This window comes from Tyto alba, unplaced genomic scaffold, assembly GCF_018691265.1.
Source record: "Tyto alba isolate M040663 unplaced genomic scaffold, T.alba_DEE_v4.0 Super-Scaffold_28, whole genome shotgun sequence".
Classification (NCBI taxonomy): Eukaryota; Metazoa; Chordata; class Aves; order Strigiformes; family Tytonidae; genus Tyto; species Tyto alba.
In genome coordinates this window covers 1-27,539 of record NW_024881302.1, presented here as the reverse complement: position 1 = coordinate 27,539, position 27,539 = coordinate 1, and the positions used below count along the sequence as shown (strand labels likewise).

The 27,539-nt window shown below is 54.4% G+C and overlaps 1 protein-coding gene across 21 annotated transcripts; it reads left to right on the top strand.

Moving 5' to 3' along the window:
* Window positions 1–27,482, top strand: LOC116963637. 21 transcript variants are annotated; one of them, XR_006165836.1, is made up of 14 exons: window positions 1–1,247; window positions 13,499–13,639; window positions 14,812–14,875; window positions 14,977–15,070; window positions 15,885–15,940; window positions 16,438–16,553; window positions 20,516–20,572; window positions 20,673–20,725; window positions 20,814–20,886; window positions 20,976–21,021; window positions 21,225–21,271; window positions 23,949–24,077; window positions 27,280–27,336; window positions 27,435–27,482. XR_006165836.1 is itself a non-coding variant. In XM_042798513.1 (12 exons), the coding sequence occupies exons 4-12, from the start codon at window positions 14,977–14,979 to the stop codon at window positions 23,950–23,952; spliced, it is 546 nt and encodes a 181-aa protein (XP_042654447.1). In that variant the 5' UTR covers window positions 1–1,247; window positions 13,499–13,639; window positions 14,812–14,875; the 3' UTR covers window positions 23,953–24,133. The 21 variants fall into 21 exon arrangements, 3 of the variants coding, with proteins under 3 accessions (XP_042654447.1, XP_042654446.1, XP_042654448.1); XR_006165844.1 differs by lacking the exons at window positions 13,499–13,639; window positions 14,812–14,875; window positions 14,977–15,070; ... (3 more) ...; window positions 27,280–27,336; window positions 27,435–27,482 and adding exons at window positions 19,284–19,412; window positions 25,181–25,237; window positions 25,338–25,390; ... (2 more) ...; window positions 25,770–25,936; window positions 26,053–26,237 and having other exon boundaries at window positions 1–322; window positions 1,103–1,247; window positions 20,516–20,725; ... (1 more) ...; window positions 20,966–21,021; window positions 21,225–21,516; XR_006165841.1 differs by lacking the exons at window positions 13,499–13,639; window positions 14,812–14,875; window positions 14,977–15,070; ... (3 more) ...; window positions 27,280–27,336; window positions 27,435–27,482 and adding exons at window positions 19,284–19,412; window positions 25,181–25,237; window positions 25,338–25,390; ... (2 more) ...; window positions 25,770–25,936; window positions 26,053–26,237 and having other exon boundaries at window positions 1–680; window positions 1,103–1,247; window positions 20,516–20,725; ... (1 more) ...; window positions 20,966–21,021; window positions 21,225–21,516.
* The last annotated feature ends 57 nt before the right edge of the window (window positions 27,483–27,539 follow it).

Here is a 27,539-nt window from a genome sequence, read left to right as displayed (position 1 = left end):
CTGGACTGGGGCAGCCCCAGGTGCAGCCGGTGAGGCTGCGGGTGGGGCCGGCCCCGCCGTGCCGAGGGGCTCCAGCTGGGAGTCGGGGGCGGGGGGGCTGCCCGCCCGCGGGAGCTGGCCGAGGAGCGGAAGAAAGAGAGTCTCAGCCGCGTCTGCCCGCGGCCAGGAGCGGCCGGTCCGTGCGGCGAGGAAGGATTCCTCCCGGCCGGCCCCGACGGGGCGCAGCACCGGCGCCGGGAGCTCGGCGCCCCCGAGCCGCCGGGTGGCCGGGAAGCCTCGCGGGGGAGGCGCTCGGAGGCGCGTGCCGCCCGCCCCCGCGTGGGTGAGGGTCGGGCAGCCGGCGCTGCGGAGGTGGGAAGGGGCGGAGGCGGAGAGACGAGCCCCGGGGCTGCGAAAGCCTCGGGCCGGGGCCGGTACCGGGAGCTGCGGCGGGTCGCGCGTCCCCCCGGGCCGGTCCCGGCCGCGCTTCTCCAGCTGCCCGCCTGCTCCCGCCTCCGGCTGCCTTTCGGGCTGGCCGGGTCCCCGCAGCTTTCTGCTGTTCTGCCGACACCGCCCCGTCCCCCGTCGCCTTCTCCACGTCCTTTCCACGCCGCTCCCTTGCTGGCTCCCCAGCCGCCTGAAGCATTTCATTCCTTCCACGCTGCCGCCTTCCCTGTCGCTTGTGAAAATCGCATCGGAAGGTCTCCCTCTACCCGGCGACTCGTATCTGTTCTCAGCATCTCCCTGTCTCTCTCCCTCCCTCACTGAAATCGCGTTTAGCGTTAACGAGCGGGCATTGCTTTATTTGGCCGGGGACGCAAGGGAATCGTTCTGCCTAACATGCTTGCTGTACGTTACGATAGCCAAAGCTTATATTGCTCCGTTACGTGTCTATTTATCCAATTTCCAAAAAGTCATTACTGTAATCACATAATTATTATGTGTGCAGTTTAGGTCTCTGAGGGACTTCCGCGGGGGTTGTCGGTGGTCTCTAGCCACCTCTGGTGGTCTTTGGAGAGCATCCTTTCTTATACTTGTCTACGGTTTGGAATTGGTCTTTCTTTGGTTTATGTTTGCACTTTCTTATCTCCTGCCTAGCTTCAGCTAGTTTGTTCTTTTTCAGAGGGCCTTAATCTTCAAGGACAATGGCTCGCGATTAGGAGTCTCCCGATTTCCTCATGGGGCCTCTCCACGTCTGCATTTCCCGGGAGGCGTTTATCACGCTCGCCTAGCTCAGGGACCTCTGCGTGACGGACAACGTGTTGCAGGTGTTTGACCAATTGCTTAAGTTTTTACACTACCCTGAACAATGTTTTTTCCTTCACTGTTTTTCAACAAGAGGGCACTGGGAGGACAGGAGGACATGGGGAAGGACTGGAGGACACTGGGGGACATTGGGAGGTCTGCGGGGCCACGGAACATAATGGGAGACCCTGGACACAAACTGGGAGACACTGGATGTGCTGCAGAGGGGCCTGGAGGACACTGGGGGTGTACTGGGAGACACGGTGGGGACTGGAGCGATACTAGGGGGTGTCTGCCAGGACTTGGCAGACCCTGGATGGACTGGGAAATGCTGGGATGGGCACTGGAGGACACTGAGAGGGACTTGAGGGCACTGGGAGTTACCAGGGAGTCTGTGGCAGGACTGGGAGACACTGAGGGACTCTGCAGGTGCACTGGAGGGACGCTGAGAGGGACTGGGGGGTACTGGGAGACAACGGATGGTCTGAGGGGACACGGAACAGAGCGGGAGACGCACTGCAGAGGACCGTGGGGGGGATGCTGGGAGGACTGAAGGGTACTGTAAGGAACCTAGGGGGTCTGAGCAGGACTGGGAGGACACTGGACGGGCTGGGGCACTGGTGGGGCACTGGAAGATACTGGGAGGGACTGGAGGGCACTGGGGGAATACTAGGGGGTCTCTGACATGACTAGGAGGACACCGGATGGACTGGGAGATGCTAGCGGGCACTGGGGGACCCTGGGAGGGACTGGAGGGTACAGGGAGACGCTGAATTCTGTGGGAGGCACTGTGTGTGCACTGGGAGACACTGGGAGGGAGTGGAGACCACTGGGGCTGACTAGGGGTTGAAGGTGCAGGGAGTCTGGTTGATGTGCAGGGGAACCACACAGTGCGAAGCAAGTCTTCCCGGGTGCACGGGGCTCAGACAGGGTGCAGGGGGTCTGTTTAGGTTGCAGGGGGACTAGGCAAGGTGTAGCAGGGCTAGTTGGGGTGCAGGGGTTCTTTCTGGGGTGCGGGGGGTCTGGTTGGGGTTCAGGAGGCCGAGACAGGGTGCTAGGGAGCCAGAGAGGTTACAGCGGGTCTGATTGGGGAACAGGGAGCCAAGACAGGGTGTAGGGGACACATACAGGGTTCAGGGGGTCTTCTTGGGGGGGCAGACGGTTCAGACAGGGTGCAGGCAGGTTGCAGGGCATCTGGTTGGGGTGTGTAGGATCTTGTTGCAGTGCAGGGGTTGTGGGTCATGTGCGAGGGGTCCAGACAGGATGCTGAGTGTCTGGCTGAGGTCCAGGGGGCTCAGGCAGGGTCCAGGGGGGCCAGGCAGGTTGCAGGGGGTCCAGAGAGGGTGCAGGGGGTCTGCTTGGAGTGCAGGGGGGGAAAGCAGGGTGCATATGGGGGCTAGTCAAGAGCAGGGGGTCTCTTTGGGGGACAGGGGGTCTACGTGGGGTTTGGAGAGCCCTTACAGTATGCACAGCTGCCAATCAGGGTGCAGGGGGGGCCAGAGATGTTCCATGGGGGCTAGTCAAGGTATAGAGACCACCTGTTTGGGGTGCAGGGGGTCTTGTTGGGGTGCAGGAGACCCAAACAGGTGCAGGGGGACCAGGCAGGTTTCAGGGGTGTGTTTGGGGTGCAGGGGGTCTGCTTGGTGTGCAGAGGGCACAGACGGGGTGAACAGAGGGGAAGCGGGGCACATGGGGTCTAGTCAAGTGCAGGGGGTCTGGTTGGGGTGTGTGTGTGGGGGGAAGACAAGGTGTATCAGGGCTGGTTGGGGCTCAGGGCATCTGCTTGGGGTTCAGGGGACCTAGACAGTGTGAAGGGGCACAGGACAGCTTGTAGGGATGCCAGAGAGTTTGCAGGGTGTCCGGTTGGTGTTCAGGGAGGCCAAAGAGGTTGCAGGGGGTTTTCTTGGGGTTCAGGGCACCCAGACAGAGCGCATGGGGGTCAGACAGGTTGCAGGGGCCTTCTTGGGGTGCAGGGGGCCCAGACAGGGTGCATGGGATCTAGTCAAGGTACAGAGGGACTGTTTGGGGTACAGGGGGTCTGGCTGGGATGCAGGGGTCTCAGACAGGGTGCAGGGCATCTTGCTGGGGTGCAGGGTGCTCAGGTTTCAGGGGGTTCTGGTTGAGGTGCAGGAGCTCTGTTTGGGAAACGCGGGACCCAGACAAGTTGCAGGGCATCTGTTTGCTCTGCATGGGGTTCAGACAGGGTTCAGAGCGTCCAGGTGAGGTGCAGGTGGCCCAGACAGCGTGCAGGGGTTCTGTTTGGCATGCAAGGCATCCAGGTGAGATGCAGAGGGTCTGATTGGGGTTCAGGGCACCGAGACGGAGTTCAAAGGGTGCAGGCGAGGTGCAGGTCATTCCGTTTGGGCTGCAGGGATTGTAGACAGGGTGCAGGGGATATTGCGGGGGTGGAGGAGGTTCAGACTTGTTTCAGGGAGTTCTGCTTGTGGTGCAGGGGGTCTGTTTGGGAAGCAGGGGACACAGACACGTTGCAGGGGGTTCTGGTTGCAGTGCAGGGGGTCTGGTTGTGGTGCAAGTGTGCCAGACAGGGTGCAAGGGGTCTTGTTGGGGTTCACGTGGTTCAGACAGGGTTCAGGGGTTCTGGTTGGGACGCAGGGGTCTCAGGCAGGGTGCAGGGGGCCTTGTTGGGTTGCAGGGGGTTCAGGGGTTCTTGGGAAGTTGGAGGAGGTTCTGTTTGGGGTGCAGGGGTGCTGTTTGTGACCCAGGGGGCCCAGACAGGGTGCAGGGAGTCTTGTTGGGGTGCAGGGGGTTCAAACAGGTTTCTGGGGGTCTAGGCAAGTTTCAGGGGGTTCTGGTTGGGGTGCAGGGGCGTCTGTTTTGGATGCAGGGAGCCTAGACAGAGCGCAGAGGCTTCAGACAGGCTTCAGGGGGTCCAGGCAAGTGTCAGTGGGATCTGGTTGGGATGCAAGGAGCCCAGACAGGGTGCAGGGGGTCTTTTTGGTGTGCAAGGTGTTCAGACACGGTTCAGGGGGTTCTGGTTATGATGCAGGGGGTCTTGTTGGGGTGCAGGGAGTTCAGACGGGTTTCAGGTGGTTCTGTTTGTATTGCATGTGGTCTGCCTGGGATGCAGGTGACCTAGACACGGTGCAGGGGTTCTTGTTGGGGCGTAGGTGGTTCAGACAGGGTTCAGGGTGTCTTCTTGGGGTGCTACATGTTCAGACAGGGTTCAGGGGGGGTCTAGGAAAGATGCAGCCATTTCGGGTTGGGGTGGATGGTTCTGGTTGGGATGCAAGGAGCCTAGACACAGTGCAGGTGGTTCAGACGGGGTTCATGGGGTCCAGGGAAGTTTCAGGAGGTTCTGGTTGGTGTGCAGTGGGGTTTGTTTGGGCTGCAGGTGACCTAGACACATTGCAGGGGTTCTGCTTGGTGTGCAGGGGGCCCAAAGAGGGTGCAGCGGGTCTTGTTGGGGTTTAGGTGGTTCAGACAGCGTTCAGGAGGTTCTGGTTGGGATGCAGGGGTTCTGTTTGGGAAGCAGGGTAACCAGACCCGTTGCAGGTGTTCTCTTTTGGTTCAAGGGGGTTCAGAGAAAGTGCAGGTGGTTCTGGCTGGGATGCGTGGGGTGTGTTTGGGGCGCAGGGGGTTCAGACGGTTGTTCAGGAGGTGCAGGCAAGATGCAAGGGATTCTGGTTGGGGTGCAGGGGTTTCATACAGGGTTCAGGGAGTCCAGGAGAGATTCTGGGATTTCTGTTTGGGGTGCAGGGCCTCCAGGCAAGCTGCAGGTGTTCTGGTTGGGGTGCTGGGTGTTCAGACAGGGTTGAGGCATTTCTGTTTGTGGTGCGGGGGTTTTGGTTGGGGTGCAGGGCACCCTGACAAGTTGCAGTGGTTCTGGTTGGCGATCAGGGTGCCCACACAGGGTTCACGGGGTCCAGGCAATGTGCAGGGGGTTCTGCTTGGGGTCCAGGCGGTCTTGTTGGCATGCTGGGTGTTCAGACACTCTTCAGGATGCAGAAGGTGTGTTTGGGGTGGAGGGCATCTAGGGAATGCGCAGGGGTTCTTGTTAGGATGCAGAGATCCCAGACAGGGCGCAGGGGTGCTTGTTGTGGTGCAGGGGGCTCAGAGAGCGTTCAAGGGGTCGAGGCAAGGCGCGGGGGTTCTGTTTGGGATGCAGGGGGCCCAGACTGTGTGCAGGGGCTCCTGTTGGTGTGCAGGGAGTTCAGAGATGGTTCCGGGTGTTCTGGTTGGGGTGCAACGGGTCTGGTTGGGATGCAGAGAACCCAGACAGGGTGCAGGGGGTCTTGTTGGGGAGCGGAAGTCACAGACAGGATGCAGGGAGTTCAGACAGGTTTCGGTTAGTTCTGGTCGTGTTGTGTGGGGTCTGGTTGCGATGCGGGTGACCTAGACGCGGTGCAGGGATTGTTGTTGGGGTGTAGGGGGCTCAGACAGGGTTCAGGGTGTCTCGTTGGGGTGCTGCATGTTCAGATAGAGTTCAGGGGTCTAGGCAAGATGTAGCCATTTCTGGTTGGGGTGCATGCTTCTGGTTCAGATGCAGGGAGCCTAGACACAGTGCAGGTGGTTCAGACGGGGTTCATGGGGTCCAGGGAAGTTTCGGGAGGTTCTGGTTGGGGTGCAGGGGGTCTGTTTGGTTTGCAGGGCCTCCAGGCAAGGTGCAGGGATTCTGATTGTGGCTCAGGGGGTCTAGGCAAGTTGCAGGGGGTTCTGTTTGGTGTGCAGGGAAGCAGATGACCTAGACACGTTGCAAGGGTTCTGCTTGGGGTGTAGGGTGTTCAGACAGGGTTCAGGGGGTCCAGGCAACCTGCAGGGGGTCCTCGTTGGGGTGCGGGGGGCTAAGAGAGGGTTCAAGGGCTCCAGGCAATGTGCAGGGTGTCCGATTGGAGTTCTGAGGGCCCAGGAAAGGTGTACGGGTTTCTGTGTGGTTGCAGGGGGTCTTGTTATTTTGCAAAGGGTTCAGACAGGGTTCAGGGTGTTCTAGGTGGTGTGCAGGTGTGGGGGTCGACAGTTGGGCGGGGGACCCTGAAGGGGACCAGAGCATGGATCCTGACTGGGTTCTCGCCCTTGAACAGATGAAAATGTATCCTTAGTAGTACGACACGCCCAGCTTGTACCCAGTAACCGTGAGAGAGGAACAAAAGCTAACTGTACAATGCTTGCTAGACTAACCGTGGGAAAACACGAGAAACTGCAACTGTAGCACATGAAATCACAACTGTAGATTTTTAGGGCATAGGCCTTAATTACAGGAGGTTGATAGGGAAAAGGCCAATAGTAACTAAGTTCAGCAACTGCCAATAGGCTGTGATCTAACTGCGCTGGCTTGCCTTAGGGGTTATAAAAGGTGTGTAAAAAAGGGCAATAAAATAAATAAATAATAAAAATCATCATCATCATTGATCTGCAACCCATATTGTCATCTGTCCGTCTATACCATGACATGCAGGGGGTCTGGTCGGGATGCAGGGGGCCCAGACAGGGTGCAGGGGATGTCTTGTTGTTGTTCAAGGGGTTCAGAGAGGGTTGAGGTACTTCTGGTTGGGGTGCAGGGCGTCTGTTTAAGATCTGAGGGTCCCATACACGTTTCAGGGGTTCTGGTTGGGGTTCAGGTTGTCCAGGCAAGGTGCAAGCAGTTCTGGTTGGGATGCAGTGTCTTCAGAGAGGGTTCAAGGGGTCCAGGCAATGTGCAGGGGGTTCTGGTTGGGGTGCAGGAGTTCCATTTGGGCTTCAGGATGTCCAGGTGAGATGCAGGGTGTCTGTGATGCAGGGAACCCAGACATCGTTCGGGTGTTCTTGCTGGGGTGCAGCGCCTTCAGATGGGGTTCAGAGTGTTCTTTTTTGTGCAGGGGGTCTGTTTGGGAAGCAGCGGGTCCAGACACGGTTCAGGGGTTCTGGTTGTAGTTCAGTGGGTTCAGACAGGGTTCAGGGAGTCCAGGGAAGGTGCAGCGGGTTCTGGTTGGGCTGCAGGCGGTGTTTGGTGTGCTGGGGGCCCAGACAGGGTGCAGGGGTTCTCGTAGATGTTCAGGATGTTCTGACACCGTGCAGGGGTTCTGTTTGGGAATCAGGGGACACAGACATGTTGCAGGGGTTCTTGTTTGGGTGCCGGGGCTTCAGACAGTGTTCAGGGGGTTCTGGTTGGGGTGCGTGGGATGCGTTTGGGGTGCAAGGGGCACAGACGTGCTGCTGGGGATCTTGATGGTGTGGAGGGGGTTCCAACAGGATTTGGGGGTTCAGGTAAGTTGCAGGGGGTTCTAGTTGGGGTGCAGGGCATCCAGGCAACGTGCAGTGTGTCTGATTGGAGTTCAGGGGGCCCAGACAGGGTTCAGACATCTGGGGAAAGCGTAGGGGATTCTGTTTGGGGTGTAGGGGCTCTATCTGTGATACAGAGGGCCCAGAAACTGTGCAGAGTGACTTGTTGGGGTGCAGGGGGTTCAGGCGAGATGCAGGGGGTTCTTGTCGGGGTGCAGGTCATCCAGGCAAGGTGCAGGGTGTTCTGGTTGGGGTGCAGGGGCTTTAGACAGCGTTTAGGGTTCCACGTAAGGTGCGGGTGGTTCTGGTTGGGGTAAAGGGGGTCTGTTTGGGTTGCAGATGCTCCAGGCAATGTGCAGAAGATCTGATCGGGGTTCCAGGGGTCCAGGCAAGGTGCAGGTTGTTCTGATTGGGGTGCAGGTGGTCTGGTTTGGATGCAGGGGACCCAGACAGGGTTCAGGAGTTCTTGTTGTGGTTCAGGGAGTCTCAGACAGGGTTCAGGGCATCCAGGCAAAGTGCAGCGCGTTCTGGTTGGGGTGCAGGGTGTCTGTTTGTGATTCAGGCAACCCGGACATTGTGCAGGGTGTGTTGTTAGGGTGTAGGGGGTTCAGATATCATTCAGGGTGTCCAGGCAAGTTTCAGAGGTTTCTGTTTTGCATGCAGGGGAACTGTTTGGGATGCAGGGGCCCCAGACATGGCGCAAGAGTTCTTGTTGGGGTGCAGGGGTTTCAGCCTTCACGGCATTCAGGCAATGTGCAGGGGGTTCTGGTTGTGGTGCGTGGGATCTGCTTTGCTTTGTGTCACAGGGCTTCCAGGCAAGGTGCAGATGGTCTCATTTGGATTCAGGAGGCCCAGAGAGGGTTCAGATGGTCTAGGCAAGGTGCAAGGTTTTCTGTTTGGAGTGCAGGGATCCCAGAGAGGGTGTAGGGTGTCTTGTTGGGGTGTACAGTGTTCAAGGCAAGTTGCATGGAGTTCTGTTTGTTGTGCAGGGGGTCGGGTTGGGGTGCACGGGTTCTGTTTGGGAAGCAGAGGACCCAGACACGTCACAAGGGTTGTCATTTGGATGCAGGGGGTTCAGACAGGGTTCAGAGTGTTCAGGAACTATGCAAGGGCTTCTGTTTGTGATGCAGGGGGGTTCTAGGCAGGGTGCAGGGAGTCTTGTTGGGATGCAGGTGGTTCAGAGAGTGTTCAGGGGGGTCCAAGCAAGGTGCAGGCGGTCTGATCGGCGTTCAGGGGTTCCAGGCAAGTTACAGGGTGTTCTGTTTGAGTTGCAGTGGGTATGGTTGGGATGTAGAGGGCACAGACAGGGTTCAGGGGTCTCGCTGGGGTGCAGGGGCTTCCGACAGTGTTCAGGGTGTTCTGTTTGTTGTGCAGGGAGTGGTTTGGGAAGCAGGGGACTCAGACTCATTGCAGGGGGTTCTGGTTGGGGTGCAGTAGGTTCAGACAGTGCTCAGGCGATCCAGGCAAGTCCCAGGGACTTGTGTTTGTTGTGCAGGGGGTGTGGTTGGGATGCAGAGGGTTGGTTTGTGATGCAGGGGGCTCAGACAGGGTGCAGGGTATCTTGTTGTGCGGGGGGGTTCCGAGAGTGGTCAGGAGGTACCGGTTGGGGTTCAGGGTGTCTGTTTGGGGTGCAAGGCATTCAGGCAAGGTGCAGGGATTCTGGTTGTGGTTCAGAGGGACCAGACAGGGTGCAGGGGGTCCTGTTGGTTTATAGGGGGTTCAGACAGGGCTCCAGGGACCTCTTTGGGAAGCAGGGGACCCGGACACGTTGCGTGGTTCTGGTTGGGGTGCAGGATGTTCAGTCAAGGTTCAGGGGGTCCAGGCGATTCTGTTTAGGGTGCAGGGGGTCTGTTTGCGATGTACAGGGCCCAGACAGTGTGCAGGGTGTGTCATTGCAGTGGTGGGGGTTCAGACAACGTGCAGGGGTCCTGGTTGCTGTGCAGGGGGCATTGTTGGGGTTCAGGGGTCTTGTTCATGTGCAGACGGGTATTCTTGGGGTATAGGAGTTCCAGTTGGGCTTCATGGGGTACAGACAGTGTGAAGGGGGGCCAGGCAAGTTGCAGCGGGTGTGGTTGGGGTGCAGAGGGTCGAGACAACGTGCAGGTGTTCTGAGCAGGTTTCAATGGGTCTGGTTGTGGTGCAGCGGGTCTGTTTGGGTTTCCTGGGGCACAGAGCGTTTACAGGAGGTCCAGGCGAGGTGCAGGGGGTCTTCTTAGGGTGGAGGGGTTTCAGACAGGTTGCAGGGGATATGGTTGGAGTGCAGGGGTCTGAGCAATGTGCAGGGAGTCTGGCTGAGTTCAGGGGTCCCACAGAGGCTTCATGGGGTCTTGTTGGGGTGAAGGAGGTCCCATTGGGGTTCATGGGGCCCAGACAGCGTGCAAATGGTCTAGACAGGTTGCAGGGGGTCTTGCTGGTGTGCATGAGGTCTCCTTGGTCTGCAGGGGAGCCAGGCAAGGTGCAGGGGGTCTTGTTGGGATTCAGTGGGTCTGGTTGGGATTCATGCTGCAAAGACTGGATACAGGGGGTCCGAGCAAGGTGCAAGGAGCCTGGTTTGGGTGTAGGGGCCCCAGAGAGTGTGCAGAGGGTCCAGCCAGGTTATAGCTGATCTTGTTGAAATGCCGAGGGCCCAGGCAATGTGCAGGGGGTCTTGTTGGTGTCACAGGTGTCCAGGGAATGTGCAAGTCATCTGGCTGGGCTGCAGGACATCTGATTGTTTTGCAGGGGGTCCAAACAAGGTGCGTGGGGGCTAGGAGAGTTGCTGGTGATCTGGTTGGGGTGCAGGGGATCTCATTGTTGTACAGAGGGCTGAGACAGGGTTCAGCGGGTCCAGGCATCATGCAGGGGAGCTGGCTGGGGTTCAGATGACACTGACAGGGTGCAGGGCATCTGGTTGCTGTCAGGGGGTACGATTGGCGTGTGAGGCACTCAGAGTTAGCACACCAGGGCCAAGCGGACTACAGAGGTCTAGGTGTATAGAGGGTAAGTTTGGTGTGCTGGGCATCTTGTTGGGCTGCAGGGGGGCTGGTTGAGGTGCACGGGGTCCAGGCGAGGCGTAGGGGCTCTCGGTGAGGTTCAGGGGGTGTAGTTGGCCATCTGGGGGCCCAGAGATGGTCCAGGGGGGCCAAGTAGTGAGCACGGAGTCTGGTGGGGTGCGGGGTCACCAGGCAAAGTCTAGGAGGTGTGGTTGTGCTATGAGGAACTCATTGGTGTGCATCGCAGGCCAGCAAGGTGCACGGGGTCTGGTTGGTGTGCAGGGGGCTCAGACATCTATGCGGTGAACAGCACATCTTTAACTTCTTTCCCCATTCCTTCTCTTATGTTAAAACGGTAGGGTCGCTCGGAATCATACATCATCCTTTTGCCATTCCGGATGATTTAGCGACAACAAGACAAATCAACCTAAGGCACTTCCTCCTGTTGCCTTTCAGAGGCATGGCGACCTGGTTCAGGAACAGCACGGCGACCAACCCCAGGCCGCTCGGGCCATCAGCTCACAGACACCAATGTGGTGGATGGCAAATGGTGTTTTATTGAGGAATATACAGGCCTTATATAGCTTGGGTTTACAACATCACTTCTGTCTGCTTACATCACTGCTACATTACTATTGGCTATCGGGGTATCAGAAAAAGGGGCCCTATCTTTCCGTACAGCGCGATATCTTCCGACCGCCAGGCCCTGACTACCTACATCCTCCCTGTTTCCCTTCCCTCCAACAAAACTACATCAATAGTATATAGCGTTAAACTTCAAGGTCCGTTCTTTGGCCACTTCTCTCGAGCTTCTAAAACGTACAGTGGCCACCAACGATTACAATAGTCAATGAATTGTTTCCCAGATAAGGGGTTCGCTTCCCACGTCCCTCCAATATTTTAATATACATTCCAGAGGTGAATTTTTTGAAAAGACCGCTCTCAGACCCCTTAGACCGGTCGGAACCCACATTAAACAAAATAAACAATTACGTACACAAAACTATGACACCGCCTAACAGACTAAACAAGGCTGTTATACAAGATAATAATTAGACATGGACATTGGCCAATGCGCCTCAATACCCTAGCCTGCACCTTATGTGCGATCGAGGCTTTCTTCTGACCCCAGGTGACACTCCGGGCACGTCACCATAATAACGTGTAATCTCGCCTTTCTTCCCAGGTTTCCCTTAATAGCAGAGTCCTGTGGGAATTTCTTGCGTCCAGTCTTACGGACAGGCTTTTCCAGTCTGTGTTACCTTTGGTAATGCCTGAAAAAAAACACAAACCAACCAACCAACCAACCAAAACAACCGAAAAAAAAACCCCACCAGGGCTCTTACTCCAAACTCACCAGATCAGGGGTTCGGAGGATCTCCCCGAAAAACACTTAGGCAACGCCAGAGTCTTCACAATCCTGTGGGTTCGTCAAGTTTCCGAGGCAGCATCCCACCCGGGTCGTCGAAATTCTCTACTGAAATCGGCAACTAACCCTCCTTAACGCCAGGTTTAGCATTAACGCATGGGGATTGCTTTATCTGGCTGGGTACGCGAGGGAATCGTTCCGCCTAACTCGCCTGTCGTACATTACCGTAGCCAAAGCTCATATCATCCCGTTATGTGCCTATTCATTAACTGATTATTGTAGTTATATAACTATTACCTGTGCGATTTTGGTCCCTGAGGGGCTTCCACGGAGGTCCTCGGCGGTCTATAGCAGTTTCTGGAGAGGATCCTTTCTCGAACTTCGTCTAGGTTTTAGAATCGGCCTTTCTTTGGTTTACGTCTGCGCTTTCTTACATCCCGCCTGCCTTCAGCTAGTTTGTTCTTTTTCAGAGGGCCTTGACGTTGAAGGACGAGGGCTTCTGATTAGGAGTCTCTCAATTTGACACGGAGCCTCTCCACATACGCATTTAAGGGGAGGCGTTTATCACGCTCACCTAGCCGAAGGATCTCTGTGTGACAGATGACACGTCATAGGCATTTGACCGATCGCTTAATTTTTTACGTTACTCTAAGCAATTTTTTTCCTTTGGCCATTTTGCAACAGCGGTGTTTCAGTTTGCTATCGCTATTTTTAAGTTCTTTCATCTCTTCATCCCTGGGATTTTACAATTGGCTTGTATCTCGGTCACCGCATTTGTGTTTAAATTATTTTGCCTTAGTTTTTCTCGTTGCTGACCCCTAAAATTTTATTTCTACATCTCCCCTGTATTTTGCCATCAATATTTCTTATTTATTTCAGTATTTCTTTATTAACCATCGCTTTTAATGTACCCTGGCTACCTGTCTTCCGTTCGCGTTTTTTTAAAATTATTTTTTGTCCTTTGTTTGTCTCCACGCCCACGTTCCCTCTGCTCCTCGGAGCCCTCTCATTCTCGTCACGACATCTCTCGAGACAATCCTCATATCTGACAGGACCGTTTTAGCTCCACGGCTCTCCGCGTACATCTCTTACGCGGACAGATCCCTTCCTCGGGCTTTGTCCACACCCCAGAGCCGTCTTACTTAATCACCGCCATTTCGGATGCTTCTGTTTGGTCGGTCGTCCCCCGAGAACCTCCGTACGTTGCGGGGATGCCTTCTCGAGTTAAGCATCCCGTGCGAGAGCCGTCTTTTGTGTTTTGCTCTTCTCTCGATGTCAGCGTGCCTCCCGAGGCCGTCCTCTTGCTCCGCCGCCCTTTATCGGCTCTGCTGTCAAAGTACCGAGGCCTGAACGACAGGTCTCGAGCCAAAGTCACCCTCTAGACAAATCTCAATCTCATGACCAAACATTATATAATATCTGTATCCAATCATTAGTGAAATACATAGCTTGGATAGAACATCTCATTATCGAGATAAGTAACTTAGATAAAACAATACATAAATATACCGACATTTCCTAGTTTAGGAGCCAATTATTGAGGTCAAATACGCAAACTCCCTCGGTTCCTCCTTGAGCCTTGGCCAGGCTTGGGAAAGAATCCCAAAGGAGGACGACGAGGCGACTCAATCCACCCGATGTCTTGCGTGCATTTTGTCAGTTCTACACGCTTACAGATTTGTTTGTTAACCCATCTAAAACCGGAACCCTCACGCAGCAGAGACGGAGACCTCGTCCACAAGCAGACGCACCGTGTAGGACTCACCAGTTGCCAGGAAAGTCTCTCCGATCCTTCGTCGTGACGGGGCTCCCCGGCTGAAGCATGGATCCAGGCGATGGTAAAGCACAAGGACAATCGGTGATGTATCTTTCTTAATCACTATGACTCATCTGGTATAGTAAGGACTGGACACATCGCCTTATTTTTTAAGCACCTCGTTTCTTACTTATCGCTTATTACCTCGAGACAGCCAGCAAAATAAGCCTTTAACTCAGCTTTTGCGCCCTTTGCGTTAACCCCATCGATTGGCAAAACGGCAGTGCGCTTTGTGCCCTCCGCGTGCCAAGAAGACCTTTCCCAACGCTGTAGTTTGTCTGCAGAAAGTTCACGTCTTCCTCTACGGTAGCTAGGACGCGTCTGTTCTATTCCCGGTGCTCAGCGAGCACACGTAGTCCATTCAGATCCCCTCCAGACTTCCCAGAGGAGGGATTCTCGTAGGCTCTACCCCCACTTTGTCATTTAGTTCCATCCACAGCATAATTCCAGTAAAAGCTAGCTAGCGTGCGGAGTCTCGGTAGAAAGGAAGCGTAACCCTATAGCATTTTGGTTGTTTTCTTGGAAACTAAAGTACATCATTGTCGATAAGAGTATCGCTATTGCCTTTATTCAACTCTTTTGTTACAGAGCCTAATAAAATACCGATCTTTTTCTATGTATACCCTGGAAAAATTAAGCAGAAGTCCCTACCGGGTCGCATTGCCGACACAACAGGTCCAGTAAAAGAGTGGGTATTGTCATTTCCGGTCAGTCGCTTTCTCCACAGAGCGCTACGCATGTTGTAAACTTTAGGCAGAGGAGAAAATTCCCCTCTGCTCCTCTGGCTGACTTTATACCTGCCAGGGGTTGGCCCCGCCCCTTTCCCAGGGGATTGTGGGCGGGCTGGTGGGCGGGGCCCAGGGTATATAAGCCCCAGCCGCTCGACAGGGAGCTCATTCCACTCCTGGGTTTCTCAGGTGTGAGGGCTCTCTCAGTCCTTCAGTCAGTAGCAGCTTTTGAGCCAATTAAACTTTTGAGACAGATGTGTTTTGATCTCTAGAGGAAGAGAGCCATTTGAGGTAAGATTTTCTGGATCGGTCGAGGTTCAACATCATATATAAGAGATAGAATGTTTATATGTAGTTTGGTGGTTTTTTTTTTGTTGTTGTTTTTTGGTTTTTTTTGTTTTTTTTTTTTTTTTTACTTTACATTAGTAATTTTGTTTGGGAGGGCATGATAGTTTAATAAAGCATATTGTTTAATTTTAATTTTAGGAATGAGCACGGATCCTTCATCGGCAATTGAGGAGAAGAGGATTTTGTACAGTTTTGAGATGGGGTGAGAGGAAAGCTATGTCGCTTTTCTGGAGGAGGAGGGTGTTGCAGATGAGGTGCACATCAACCAATAATGTCCTTATGGCTCACTCTGTTTCTATGCAGATGGCAAAGAGGAACCTAGCAACTGTGGGAATAACCTGGTTACCCAGGGCGTTGTTTTGTCAAGGATGGATTCAGCCCCCCGGCACTGTAAAAGATAAGTTGAGGGACTGGTGCTTGGGAGAAGGCTCTGGGGGGCAGCCCAAGGTTGGGAATTGCAGGGAGAAGTTTTAAAGTTAATTTACGGGAGAGGGCCGTCCAGGAACGGTGCTCTTTGGGCAGCTGAAGCGGGGGTGGAAGGGGTTCCTTTTCAGCATGAGGTTAGCACATGCCAGGCAGCACAGTTCCGACCTGTGTCTGTTGTCATGTAGTGTGTGTTGTCTGTCTCGTGTGTCTTTAGACCTTTCTTGGGTCTCGATGTCGTCGTGGCTCTTTGAGCTCAAGGAGCACAGCAGTTGCCTCGGACATCTTCCCTTGGGCCCGGAACACCCATCCTCATCGGCACAGTGCCAACCAGGCAGTTCTTGTTTTTGCTGTACTAGCCTAAAGTGTGGCTAGGTCTCAGAAGTTTCTAGTCAGGCTGCGTTTGCAATGTCGTTCCGGGCTGCGTTAGCATCTCTTACGTACAGCGATCCATTTTCACAAATATCTTTTCTGGGAGATCTTCCCAGCATCTTGACGTTCTTAGGTCTTGAAGCAATGTTACTTGTGCGTGCCTTACCCCTGTGGAGGCTATAAGGTTTTCTCTCAGGCCATAACACTTGACTCTTCTCAGCCTGCCGCCCATTCTTCCTCACGGCCCTGTAGGTCTTCTTGTCTGAGAGCATCTCCGATCTGAGTCTTTCCTCTTAAAGAGCTTATTTTATGTCTCTCATCTTGTCTGTGTGCCGTGTCGGTCTGTGCATGTTTGTTTGTGTCGGAGCTGCTCTGCCTGGGCATCTTGGCAAGTGCTGCTACTTGTTTTTTTGCAGGTGACACACGTAGCCTCAGAAGGGTGAAGGAGCATGCCGCTGAGCAATCTGAGAAGGTGAGGCGGTCATCAGCCAGGTCCGAGCCTAATAGTGCAGTCTTATATGGCCACTCGGTTAAGTGAAGAGGGTCCCAATACGGAGAGTGGCCCGAGTAACGACAATCACCCTGATGCGACTACATGTCGTCCCACTTTATTGCCCGAATCTCTTTGTTATATACTTTGCAAAGCAAGCACCCACCGTTCACGCGCCCCATACCCCTTGATTATTGGTCATAAGCAACTTATCACGCACCCAAAGGGAAACTGTGATCGGCAAGCATCTTGCGGTTTGCTGCATACTTGTGCTTAGCTTAGCCAGATACATAGCTGAGAAAATTCCTCATTAACAGATACAGTTCCTCACAACACAGCCCTTCAAGGTCATTCTCATAACACAGCTGTTGTTAGCAGTCTGATCTCAGGCCTGGATTGTCCAAACCTTGCAACAAAATATCGTGGCCATTCTCTGTCAGAAATTCTACTACAGTTAAGCATTTACCTTGGTTTTGCAGGTGCCAAGTGAGCCACCTTTGGGATCATCTGAGCATCCGAAAGCAGCCGGGGTAGTAGCAAGGACGAGCACGGAGTCGGTGACTTCTCACAAGCACAACGGTAAATTTGTCTCTCGGTAAGTAAGGTAACGAAAGCTACAACGGCTGCGGCATCTGAATCCAAAAGGAGCAGGTGAGCGGAACACCGCAATGCTTCTGAGGATGGGGGGGTGTTGCGGATAGAGGTAAGCGGGGAGCAGCGTGATACTGACCAGCAGTTGAGCTCTTCAGTGCTTTTTTGCAGGCGATAAAGGAATCTGGCCACCGCAGGAACGTGCTAGTTAGCTGCTGTGCTGTTTTTTGTTGAGGATGGAATCGGACCTCTGGCCCTCTGAAAGCTAAGTCGAGGGAACAGGGCCGAGAGGAGGGGCCGAGGTTGGGAATTGCAGGGAAGTGTTTGAAAGTTAGCACGGGGGAGAAGGCTGTACAGGAGCGGGGCCCTACGGTCAGGTAAAGGGAACGGATTACTTTTCCCCTCGATGTTAGCGTGTCCCGGGCAGGGCAGTTCCCGCCTCTGCGTGTGTCAACGTGTAGTTTTGTTTCTTCTGTCTACGGTGTCTTTGCCCTTCCTCGGCTCTAAATGTCCTCGCGTGTCTTTTGTGCTCGAGGAGCACGGCTCGTGCCTGAGGCGCCATCCCTAGGGTATCGAACGCCCATCTTCATCGGCACGCTGCCGATCGGGTGCTTTTTATTCTTGCGTTATAAGCTTGAAGCGTGGGTAGGTCTTGGAAGTTTCCGGTCGGGAGTCTTTGACGCAGCGTCGTCGCAGGCTCTGGCGTCAGCTCTGCTATTTAGGCATCCGTTGTTCCTGCCGGTGACTTCTTTCCCGTATCCTGACATTCTTAGGTCTTGAAGCCCGTCTTCTTGCGTACCCATCGTCTCCGTTTTGAAGGTAGCTTCTCGTAAGGGGCCGTTCCACTTAGTGCTTCTTGTAGGCTGCCGTATAGCCTCCTCGCGTCACCATCGTGGCCCTCCGAGTCTTCTCGCCTTACTGGCATACCCTTCCGGGTGTCCTTATCGCTTAGCGTTTAGTCCTCTTTGAATCGCGTCATTTGTAGTACTTTGTGTGTGTCTGTGTGGCTCGGAGCTGCTCTGCCCGGGGGTGTGGAGTCAGGGCTAGGTGGAATAGAGTTCACGGGTATACTGTATGGGTTTGTTTTAAATAAGAAAACAAATCCTCCAACCGGGCGACATCTTTGTCTCCCCGGTGGGGTTTATTTTCACCCGGTCGCAGATGCTCTCTGAGGGTGACGGTCACAGTCGGCGTCTGGGTGAAGGTCAGGTTTGGGCCGGGATTTCCTCAGGCTCGGCGCTCGAGTCCCCCAGGAACAGTATTCGGGGGGTGACTGCCCGTCGTGACGGTTGGGCGGAAGGATGGGCCGGTGGAGAGTGGGGGTTGGTTTTGGCGGTAGGTGGAATAGCGGCACGTTTAGAAGGTGTCTAGCTGTGTAAGAGTATTTGTCGTCTCTTTTCTTGCAGGATGTAGGCGGGGCTCAATTTGACTACGTAGACTGGATTTAATGAAAACCTCTGTCAGGGGAATAAACTTCTGTTTTTCCCGTCTCCTGGCTGGGTAGTTTTTCCCTGGTCCCGGCCGGTGTGCGATGCAAGGATCGTTATCGGGATTTGGGTGCAGGTCAGGCTCAGGCTGGAGTTTTTTCAGGGAGGATGATTTTTTGAGGCCCCCCGTACCTGGTGTTTCTGAGGATCACGGAGGGTGATGGCTTGTGGCGGTTTTGGTGGTAGGGTGGCCGAGGGGAGAGCACGTGGTGGTTTGAGTGGTAGCTGGCTCTGTGGTGTTTAAAATGTGTGTTGCAGTGCCTGAATGGTTGATGTTTTGTTTTTTCCTTACGGGCTGTAGGTTGTGTAGCTTTGTTTAGAGGCAGTAGACAGACAAAATAGAAATTAAAAAAAAAAAAACCAACCCAAAAACAAAGGAAAAACCAAACCACACAAAACCAAAAATGCAAAAAACCCAAAACGGCTGGGGGACAAAAAATTTTTTCTTTTCCTGTCCCCTGGCTGGGTTTTTACTCCCCGGTCCCGGCCGGTGTGCGAGGCGACTGTTGTCGCCTATGTTTGGGCGCAGGTCTGTCTCAGGCTGGTGTTTTTAAGGCAGTGAAACAAAAAAGGGCCGAACAATGGGCCTCAAACCAAGGTTGACTTGTGAGTGAATCCCCCGACCAGCAACCAGCGTCTTATCAGCGTGAAAATGCACCCCTGGGAAGGATCCCTGGGAACAATCAGTAAACGACAGGAAGTAACTATAAATCCCAAATGTACAGAAAAAGAGTAACTCCTCAGACATGCCCGGATCCTGGCCAGATCTGGACGTGCCCGAGTGAGGCGTATCAACCTCCCAGATATCTCCTGTGCATTTTGTATAGACTTGCTCGTTAAACTGTATAAAAGCCGGACCCTCTCGCAGCAAAGACGGAGACCTTACCTACGAGTGGACGCACTGCGTGGGACTTCCCAATTGCCGGGAAAGGCTCTCCGATCCTTCGCTGCGACGGGGCTCCCCAGCTGATGCACGGGTCTGGATGATGGTAAAGTACGAAGGCAATTGGTGATGTGTCTTTCTTAATCCCTAGAGCTAGCTTTATGTGGTAATGACTAGCTGCGTTACCTCGCTTATTCTTTCTGCTGCTTTAAAGCAAAGTAAAATAAGCCTATTTCTTTAGCTTGGTGATGTGTCCTTTGTGTTAACCGCGTCAATTGGCAAAACAGGCAGGCAGAAATTTTTTGGTGTGGCCTCCCCGGGAACAGCCGGTTGTGTTTTCTCCCGTTTGTTTTTTTTCTTGCAGGTGAAGAGGAAGGCGTCAACTGCAGGAACGTGCTAGTTAGTTGCCGCGCTGCTTTTGTCGAGGATGGAATCGGACCTCCGGCCCTCTGAAAGCTGAGTCGAGCGAACGGGGCCGAGAGGAGGGGCCGAGGTTGGGAATTGCAGGGAAGGGTTTGAAAGTTAGCACGGGGGAGAAGGCTGTACGGGAGCGGGGCCCTCCGGTCAGGTAAAGGGAACGGATTACTTTTCCCCTCGATGTTAGCGTGTCCCGGGCAGGGCAGTTCCCGCCTCTGCGTGTGTCATCGTGTAGTTTGTTTCTTCTGTCTGCCGTGTCTTTGCCCTTCCTCGGCTCTAAATGTCCTCACTTCTCTTTGGGCTCGAGGAGCACGGCACGCGTCTCAGGGGACATCCCTAAGGTATCGAACGCCCATCTTCATCGGCACGCTGCCGATCGGGTGCTTTTTTATTCTTGCGTTATCAGCTTAAAGCGTGGGTAGGTCTTGGAAGTTTCCGGTCGGGAGTCTTTTGCGCAGCATCCGTCGCCGGCTGCGGCATCAGCTCTGCTCCTTAGGCATCCGTTTTCACGGACTGCGACGTCTCCCCTGCATCCCTCCGTCCTAGGATTCGGACTCCTACTTCTCATCCACCGTCTCGGTTTTGACGGTAGCTTCTTATAACGGGCCATAACGGGTGACTCTTCCTGGGGCTGCCGTATAGCCTCCTCGCCTCCCGGTTGTGGCCCTCTAGGTCTTCTCGCCTGACATGGTATCTTGTCTGAGAGTCCTTATCGCTTAGGGTTTATCTTGGAATCAAACCTTTTGTAGCGTTTAGCATTACCGTATGCGTGTGCCTGTTTGGCTCAGAGCTGCCCTGCCTGGGGGGTGTAGGGTCAGGAGTAAGTAGAACAGCAGTAGAAGTCAACGGTTTAAATGTTGATACGCTTAGACCGCCTAGGCGACAGACGTACGTTCACCTCGAAGTAGCCACCACAGGCTGTGCGGCCGGTCATTTCTAGGGCGTTTTATGGAGACTGTTGGAGCGGTGTGGGAGCGGCTGTCCAGCAGTAGCAAATGAGATGGAATCTCAAAGGTGTTAAGGCTCGTAGGTGTGGGAGCGTACTCTCTGCGGGGAGGCGCGTGGTTTTCTTTTTAACAACAGGCTGTAGTTGGATGCCTGCTAGTATCCCTAGCCGGAAGTGACACCCCCGGATTTGTTATGCATCCGGGTGACTCGCATGACTGTTTTGACATGCAGATGGATGAGATGCGCACCAAAGAGTGACGGAGGAGGTGAGCGGAGGGCTGTGAGAAGGTGGGTCACTGAGCGCTGCGGCAGGGAAGATGGCACCGGTGCTATCTGAGGGGATGATAGCGGTGTGTGGTGTTTTTTGTTTGTTGTTTTTGTTTTTTAGATGGAGAGCCACAAGCAAAGTAGGATTTCGGCACCGGAGGCAGCTTGGGCGAGGTGAGCCACGACTAGGGGGGTTAAAGTAGCAGTTCTTATTTTAGGCATCCAATTGTAGGTGAAAGTAGAAGCATTCCCTTGTTGTAAGTGTGTTACAGGTGGCACACGAGCCTTGACGTGACAACTGGAAACAGCAGCGGCAGGGCAGGTGAAGGGCCGAGGTAAGGGAGCGGGAGATGGGGATCCGTGCGGGCAGACCCCAGTTTCAGGCGGTAACTCGGCACGTGTCTTTTCCTTGAGTTTTTTGCAGGTGCCGCGGAGGGGCCGAGCCGCACGCAGACCGACAGTCTGAGAAGGTGAGGCGGTTGTCAGCCAGGTCGGTGTCTAATACGGAAGTATCGTAGGACCGCTCCGTTGAGCGCTCGCCTTGTTTTTGCAGGTGCTTTGGGAGTCGCCTTTGGGATCGGATGAGCGTTTGAAGCGAGCCGGGGTAGTCGCAAGGAGGATCGTGGGTGACTCGTTAGAAGCGCAAGGGAAACTTTGTCTCTCGGTATCTTAGGTAACGCCAGCGACGACGGCTGCAGCATCTGACTCTGCAAAGAGCCGGTGAGCGGAACCCCGCGACGCTTCTGAGTATAGGCGGGTGTCGTGGAAGAGGTAGGCACGGAGCAGCGCGATGGCAACGGCCGGTTGTGTTTTCTCCCGTTGGTGTTTTCTTGCAGGTGAAGAGGAAGGCGTCAACTGCAGGAACGTGCTAGTTAGCTGCCGTGCTGCTTTTGTGGAGGATGGAATCGGACCTCCGGCCCTGTGAAAGCTAAGTCGAGCGAACGGGGCCGAGAGGAGGGGCCGAGGTTGGGAATTGCAGGGAAGTGTTTGAAAGTTAGCATGGGGGAGAAGGCTGTACGGGAGCGGGGCCCTAAGGTCAGGTAAAGGGAACGGATTACTTTTCCCCTCGATGTTAGCGTGTCCCGGGCAGGGCAGTTCCCGCCTCTGCGTGTGTCAACGTGTAGTTTTGTTTCTTCTGTCTACGGTGTCTTTGCCCTTCCTCGGCTCTAAATGTCCTCGCGTGTCTTTTGTGCTCGAGGAGCACGGCTCGTGCCTGAGGCGCCATCCCTAGGGTATCGAACGCCCATCTTCATCGGCACGCTGCCGATCGGGTGCTTTTTATTCTTGCGTTATAAGCTTGAAGCGTGGGTAGGTCTTGGAAGTTTCCGGTCGGGAGTCTTTGACGCAGCGTCGTCGCAGGCTCTGGCGTCAGCTCTGCTATTTAGGCATCCGTTGTTCCTGCCGGTGACTTCTTTCCCGTATCCTGACATTCTTAGGTCTTGAAGCCCGTCTTCTTGCGTACCCATCGTCTCCGTTTTGAAGGTAGCTTCTCGTAAGGGGCCGTTCCACTTAGTGCTTCTTGTAGGCTGCCGTATAGCCTCCTCGCGTCACCATCGTGGCCCTCCGAGTCTTCTCGCCTTACTGGCATACCCTTCCGGGTGTCCTTATCGCTTAGCGTTTAGTCCTCTTTGAATCGCGTCATTTGTAGTACTTTGTGTGTGTCTGTGTGGCTCGGAGCTGCTCTGCCCGGGGGTGTGGAGTCAGGGCTAGGTGGAATAGAGTTCACGGGTATACTGTATGGGTTTGTTTTAAATAAGAAAACAAATCCTCCAACCGGGCGACATCTTTGTCTCCCCGGTGGGGTTTATTTTCACCCGGTCGCAGATGCTCTCTGAGGGTGACGGTCACAGTCGGCGTCTGGGTGAAGGTCAGGTTTGGGCCGGGATTTCCTCAGGCTCGGCGCTCGAGTCCCCCAGGAACAGTATTCGGGGGGTGACTGCCCGTCGTGACGGTTGGGCGGAAGGATGGGCCGGTGGAGAGTGGGGGTTGGTTTTGGCGGTAGGTGGAATAGCGGCACGTTTAGAAGGTGTCTAGCTGTGTAAGAGTATTTGTCGTCTCTTTTCTTGCAGGATGTAGGCGGGGCTCAATTTGACTACGTAGACTGGATTTAATGAAAACCTCTGTCAGGGGAATAAACTTCTGTTTTTCCCGTCTCCTGGCTGGGTAGTTTTTCCCTGGTCCCGGCCGGTGTGCGATGCAAGGATCGTTATCGGGATTTGGGTGCAGGTCAGGCTCAGGCTGGAGTTTTTTCAGGGAGGATGATTTTTTGAGGCCCCCCGTACCTGGTGTTTCTGAGGATCACGGAGGGTGATGGCTTGTGGCGGTTTTGGTGGTAGGGTGGCCGAGGGGAGAGCACGTGGTGGTTTGAGTGGTAGCTGGCTCTGTGGTGTTTAAAATGTGTGTTGCAGTGCCTGAATGGTTGATGTTTTGTTTTTTCCTTACGGGCTGTAGGTTGTGTAGCTTTGTTTAGAGGCAGTAGACAGACAAAATAGAAATTAAAAAAAAAAAAACCAACCCAAAAACAAAGGAAAAACCAAACCACACAAAACCAAAAATGCAAAAAACCCAAAACGGCTGGGGGACAAAAAATTTTTTCTTTTCCTGTCCCCTGGCTGGGTTTTTACTCCCCGGTCCCGTCCGGTGTGCGAGGCGACTGTTGTCGCCTATGTTTGGGCGCAGGTCTGTCTCAGGCTGGTGTTTTTAAGGCAGTGAAACAAAAAAGGGCCGAACAATGGGCCTCAAACCAAGGTTGACTTGTGAGTGAATCCCCCGACCAGCAACCAGCGTCTTATCAGCGTGAAAATGCACCCCTGGGAAGGATCCCTGGGAACAATCAGTAAACGACAGGAAGTAACTATAAATCCCAAATGTACAGAAAAAGAGTAACTCCTCAGACATGCCCGGATCCTGGCCAGATCTGGACGTGCCCGAGTGAGGCGTATCAACCTCCCAGATATCTCCTGTGCATTTTGTATAGACTTGCTCGTTAAACTGTATAAAAGCCGGACCCTCTCGCAGCAAAGACGGAGACCTTACCTACGAGTGGACGCACTGCGTGGGACTTCCCAATTGCCGGGAAAGGCTCTCCGATCCTTCGCTGCGACGGGGCTCCCCAGCTGATGCACGGGTCTGGATGATGGTAAAGTACGAAGGCAATTGGTGATGTGTCTTTCTTAATCCCTAGAGCTAGCTTTATGTGGTAATGACTAGCTGCGTTACCTCGCTTATTCTTTCTGCTGCTTTAAAGCAAAGTAAAATAAGCCTATTTCTTTAGCTTGGTGATGTGTCCTTTGTGTTAACCGCGTCAATTGGCAAAACAGGCAGGCAGAAATTTTTTGGTGTGGCCTCCCCGGGAACAGCCGGTTGTGTTTTCTCCCGTTTGTTTTTTTTCTTGCAGGTGAAGAGGAAGGCGTCAACTGCAGGAACGTGCTAGTTAGTTGCCGCGCTGCTTTTGTCGAGGATGGAATCGGACCTCCGGCCCTCTGAAAGCTGAGTCGAGCGAACGGGGCCGAGAGGAGGGGCCGAGGTTGGGAATTGCAGGGAAGGGTTTGAAAGTTAGCACGGGGGAGAAGGCTGTACGGGAGCGGGGCCCTCCGGTCAGGTAAAGGGAACGGATTACTTTTCCCCTCGATGTTAGCGTGTCCCGGGCAGGGCAGTTCCCGCCTCTGCGTGTGTCATCGTGTAGTTTGTTTCTTCTGTCTGCCGTGTCTTTGCCCTTCCTCGGCTCTAAATGTCCTCACTTCTCTTTGGGCTCGAGGAGCACGGCACGCGTCTCAGGGGACATCCCTAAGGTATCGAACGCCCATCTTCATCGGCACGCTGCCGATCGGGTGCTTTTTTATTCTTGCGTTATCAGCTTAAAGCGTGGGTAGGTCTTGGAAGTTTCCGGTCGGGAGTCTTTTGCGCAGCATCCGTCGCCGGCTGCGGCATCAGCTCTGCTCCTTAGGCATCCGTTTTCACGGACTGCGACGTCTCCCCTGCATCCCTCCGTCCTAGGATTCGGACTCCTACTTCTCATCCACCGTCTCGGTTTTGACGGTAGCTTCTTATAACGGGCCATAACGGGTGACTCTTCCTGGGGCTGCCGTATAGCCTCCTCGCCTCCCGGTTGTGGCCCTCTAGGTCTTCTCGCCTGACATGGTATCTTGTCTGAGAGTCCTTATCGCTTAGGGTTTATCTTGGAATCAAACCTTTTGTAGCGTTTAGCATTACCGTATGCGTGTGCCTGTTTGGCTCAGAGCTGCCCTGCCTGGGGGGTGTAGGGTCAGGAGTAAGTAGAACAGCAGTAGAAGTCAACGGTTTAAATGTTGATACGCTTAGACCGCCTAGGCGACAGACGTACGTTCACCTCGAAGTAGCCACCACAGGCTGTGCGGCCGGTCATTTCTAGGGCGTTTTATGGAGACTGTTGGAGCGGTGTGGGAGCGGCTGTCCAGCAGTAGCAAATGAGATGGAATCTCAAAGGTGTTAAGGCTCGTAGGTGTGGGAGCGTACTCTCTGCGGGGAGGCGCGTGGTTTTCTTTTTAACAACAGGCTGTAGTTGGATGCCTGCTAGTATCCCTAGCCGGAAGTGACACCCCCGGATTTGTTATGCATCCGGGTGACTCGCATGACTGTTTTGACATGCAGATGGATGAGATGCGCACCAAAGAGTGACGGAGGAGGTGAGCGGAGGGCTGTGAGAAGGTGGGTCACTGAGCGCTGCGGCAGGGAAGATGGCACCGGTGCTATCTGAGGGGATGATAGCGGTGTGTGGTGTTTTTTGTTTGTTGTTTTTGTTTTTTAGATGGAGAGCCACAAGCAAAGTAGGATTTCGGCACCGGAGGCAGCTTGGGCGAGGTGAGCCACGACTAGGGGGGTTAAAGTAGCAGTTCTTATTTTAGGCATCCAATTGTCGGTGAAAGTAGAAGCATTCCCTTGTTGTAAGTGTGTTACAGGTGGCACACGAGCCTTGACGTGACAACTGGAAACAGCAGCGGCAGGGCAGGTGAAGGGCCGAGGTAAGGGAGCGGGAGATGGGGATCCGTGCGGGCAGACCCCAGTTTCAGGCGGTAACTCGGCACGTGTCTTTTCCTTGAGTTTTTTGCAGGTGCCGCGGAGGGGCCGAGCCGCACGCAGACCGACAGTCTGAGAAGGTGAGGCGGTTGTCAGCCAGGTCGGTGTCTAATACGGAAGTATCGTAGGACCGCTCCGTTGAGCGCTCGCCTTGTTTTTGCAGGTGCTTTGGGAGTCGCCTTTGGGATCGGATGAGCGTTTGAAGCGAGCCGGGGTAGTCGCAAGGAGGATCGTGGGTGACTCGTTAGAAGCGCAAGGGAAACTTTGTCTCTCGGTATCTTAGGTAACGCCAGCGACGACGGCTGCAGCATCTGACTCTGCAAAGAGCCGGTGAGCGGAACCCCGCGACGCTTCTGAGTATAGGCGGGTGTCGTGGAAGAGGTAGGCACGGAGCAGCGCGATGGCAACGGCCGGTTGTGTTTTCTCCCGTTGGTGTTTTCTTGCAGGTGAAGAGGAAGGCGTCAACTGCAGGAACGTGCTAGTTAGCTGCCGTGCTGCTTTTGTGGAGGATGGAATCGGACCTCCGGCCCTGTGAAAGCTAAGTCGAGCGAACGGGGCCGAGAGGAGGGGCCGAGGTTGGGAATTGCAGGGAAGTGTTTGAAAGTTAGCATGGGGGAGAAGGCTGTACGGGAGCGGGGCCCTAAGGTCAGGTAAAGGGAACGGATTACTTTTCCCCTCGATGTTAGCGTGTCCCGGGCAGGGCAGTTCCCGCCTCTGCGTGTGTCAACGTGTAGTTTTGTTTCTTCTGTCTACGGTGTCTTTGCCCTTCCTCGGCTCTAAATGTCCTCGCGTGTCTTTTGTGCTCGAGGAGCACGGCTCGTGCCTGAGGCGCCATCCCTAGGGTATCGAACGCCCATCTTCATCGGCACGCTGCCGATCGGGTGCTTTTTATTCTTGCGTTATAAGCTTGAAGCGTGGGTAGGTCTTGGAAGTTTCCGGTCGGGAGTCTTTTGCGCAGCATCGTCGCAGGCTGCTGGCAGTCAGCTCTGCTCCTTAGGCATCCGTTTTCACGGACTGCGACGTCTCCCCTGCATCCCTCCGTCCTAGGATTCGGACTCCTACTTCTCATCCACCGTCTCGGTTTTGACGGTAGCTTCTTATAACGGGCCATAACGGGTGACTCTTCCTGGGGCTGCCGTATAGCCTCCTCGCCTCCCGGTTGTGGCCCTCTAGGTCTTCTCGCCTGACATGGTATCTTGTCTGAGAGTCCTTATCGCTTAGGGTTTATCTTGGAATCAAACCTTTTGTAGCGTTTAGCATTACCGTATGCGTGTGCCTGTTTGGCTCAGAGCTGCCCTGCCTGGGGGGTGTAGGGTCAGGAGTAAGTAGAACAGCAGTAGAAGTCAACGGTTTAAATGTTGATACGCTTAGACCGCCTAGGCGACAGACGTACGTTCACCTCGAAGTAGCCACCACAGGCTGTGCGGCCGGTCATTTCTAGGGCATTTTATGGAGACTGTTGGAGCGGTGTGGGAGCGGTTCCAGCAGCAAATGAGATGGAATCTCAAAGGTGTTAAGGCTCGTAGGTGTGGGAGCGTACTCTCTGCGGGGAGGCGCGTGGTTTTCTTTTAACAACAGGCTGTAGTTGGATGCTGCTAGTATCCCTAGCCGGAAGTGACACCTCCGGATTTGTTAAGCATCGGGTGACTCGCATGAACTGTTTTGACATGCAGATGGATGAGATGCGCACCAAGGAGTGACGGAGGAGGTGAGCGGAGGGCTGTGAGAAGGTGGGTCACTGAGCGCTGCGGCAGGGAAGATGGCACGGTGCTATCTGAGGGATGATAGCGGGTGGTGGTTGTTTTTTGTTTGTGTTTTTGTTTTTTAGATGGAGAGCCACAAGCAAAGTAGGATTTCGGCACCGGAGGCAGCTGGGCGAAGATGAGTGAGCCACGACTAGGGGGTTAAAGTAGCAGTTCTTATTTTAGGCATC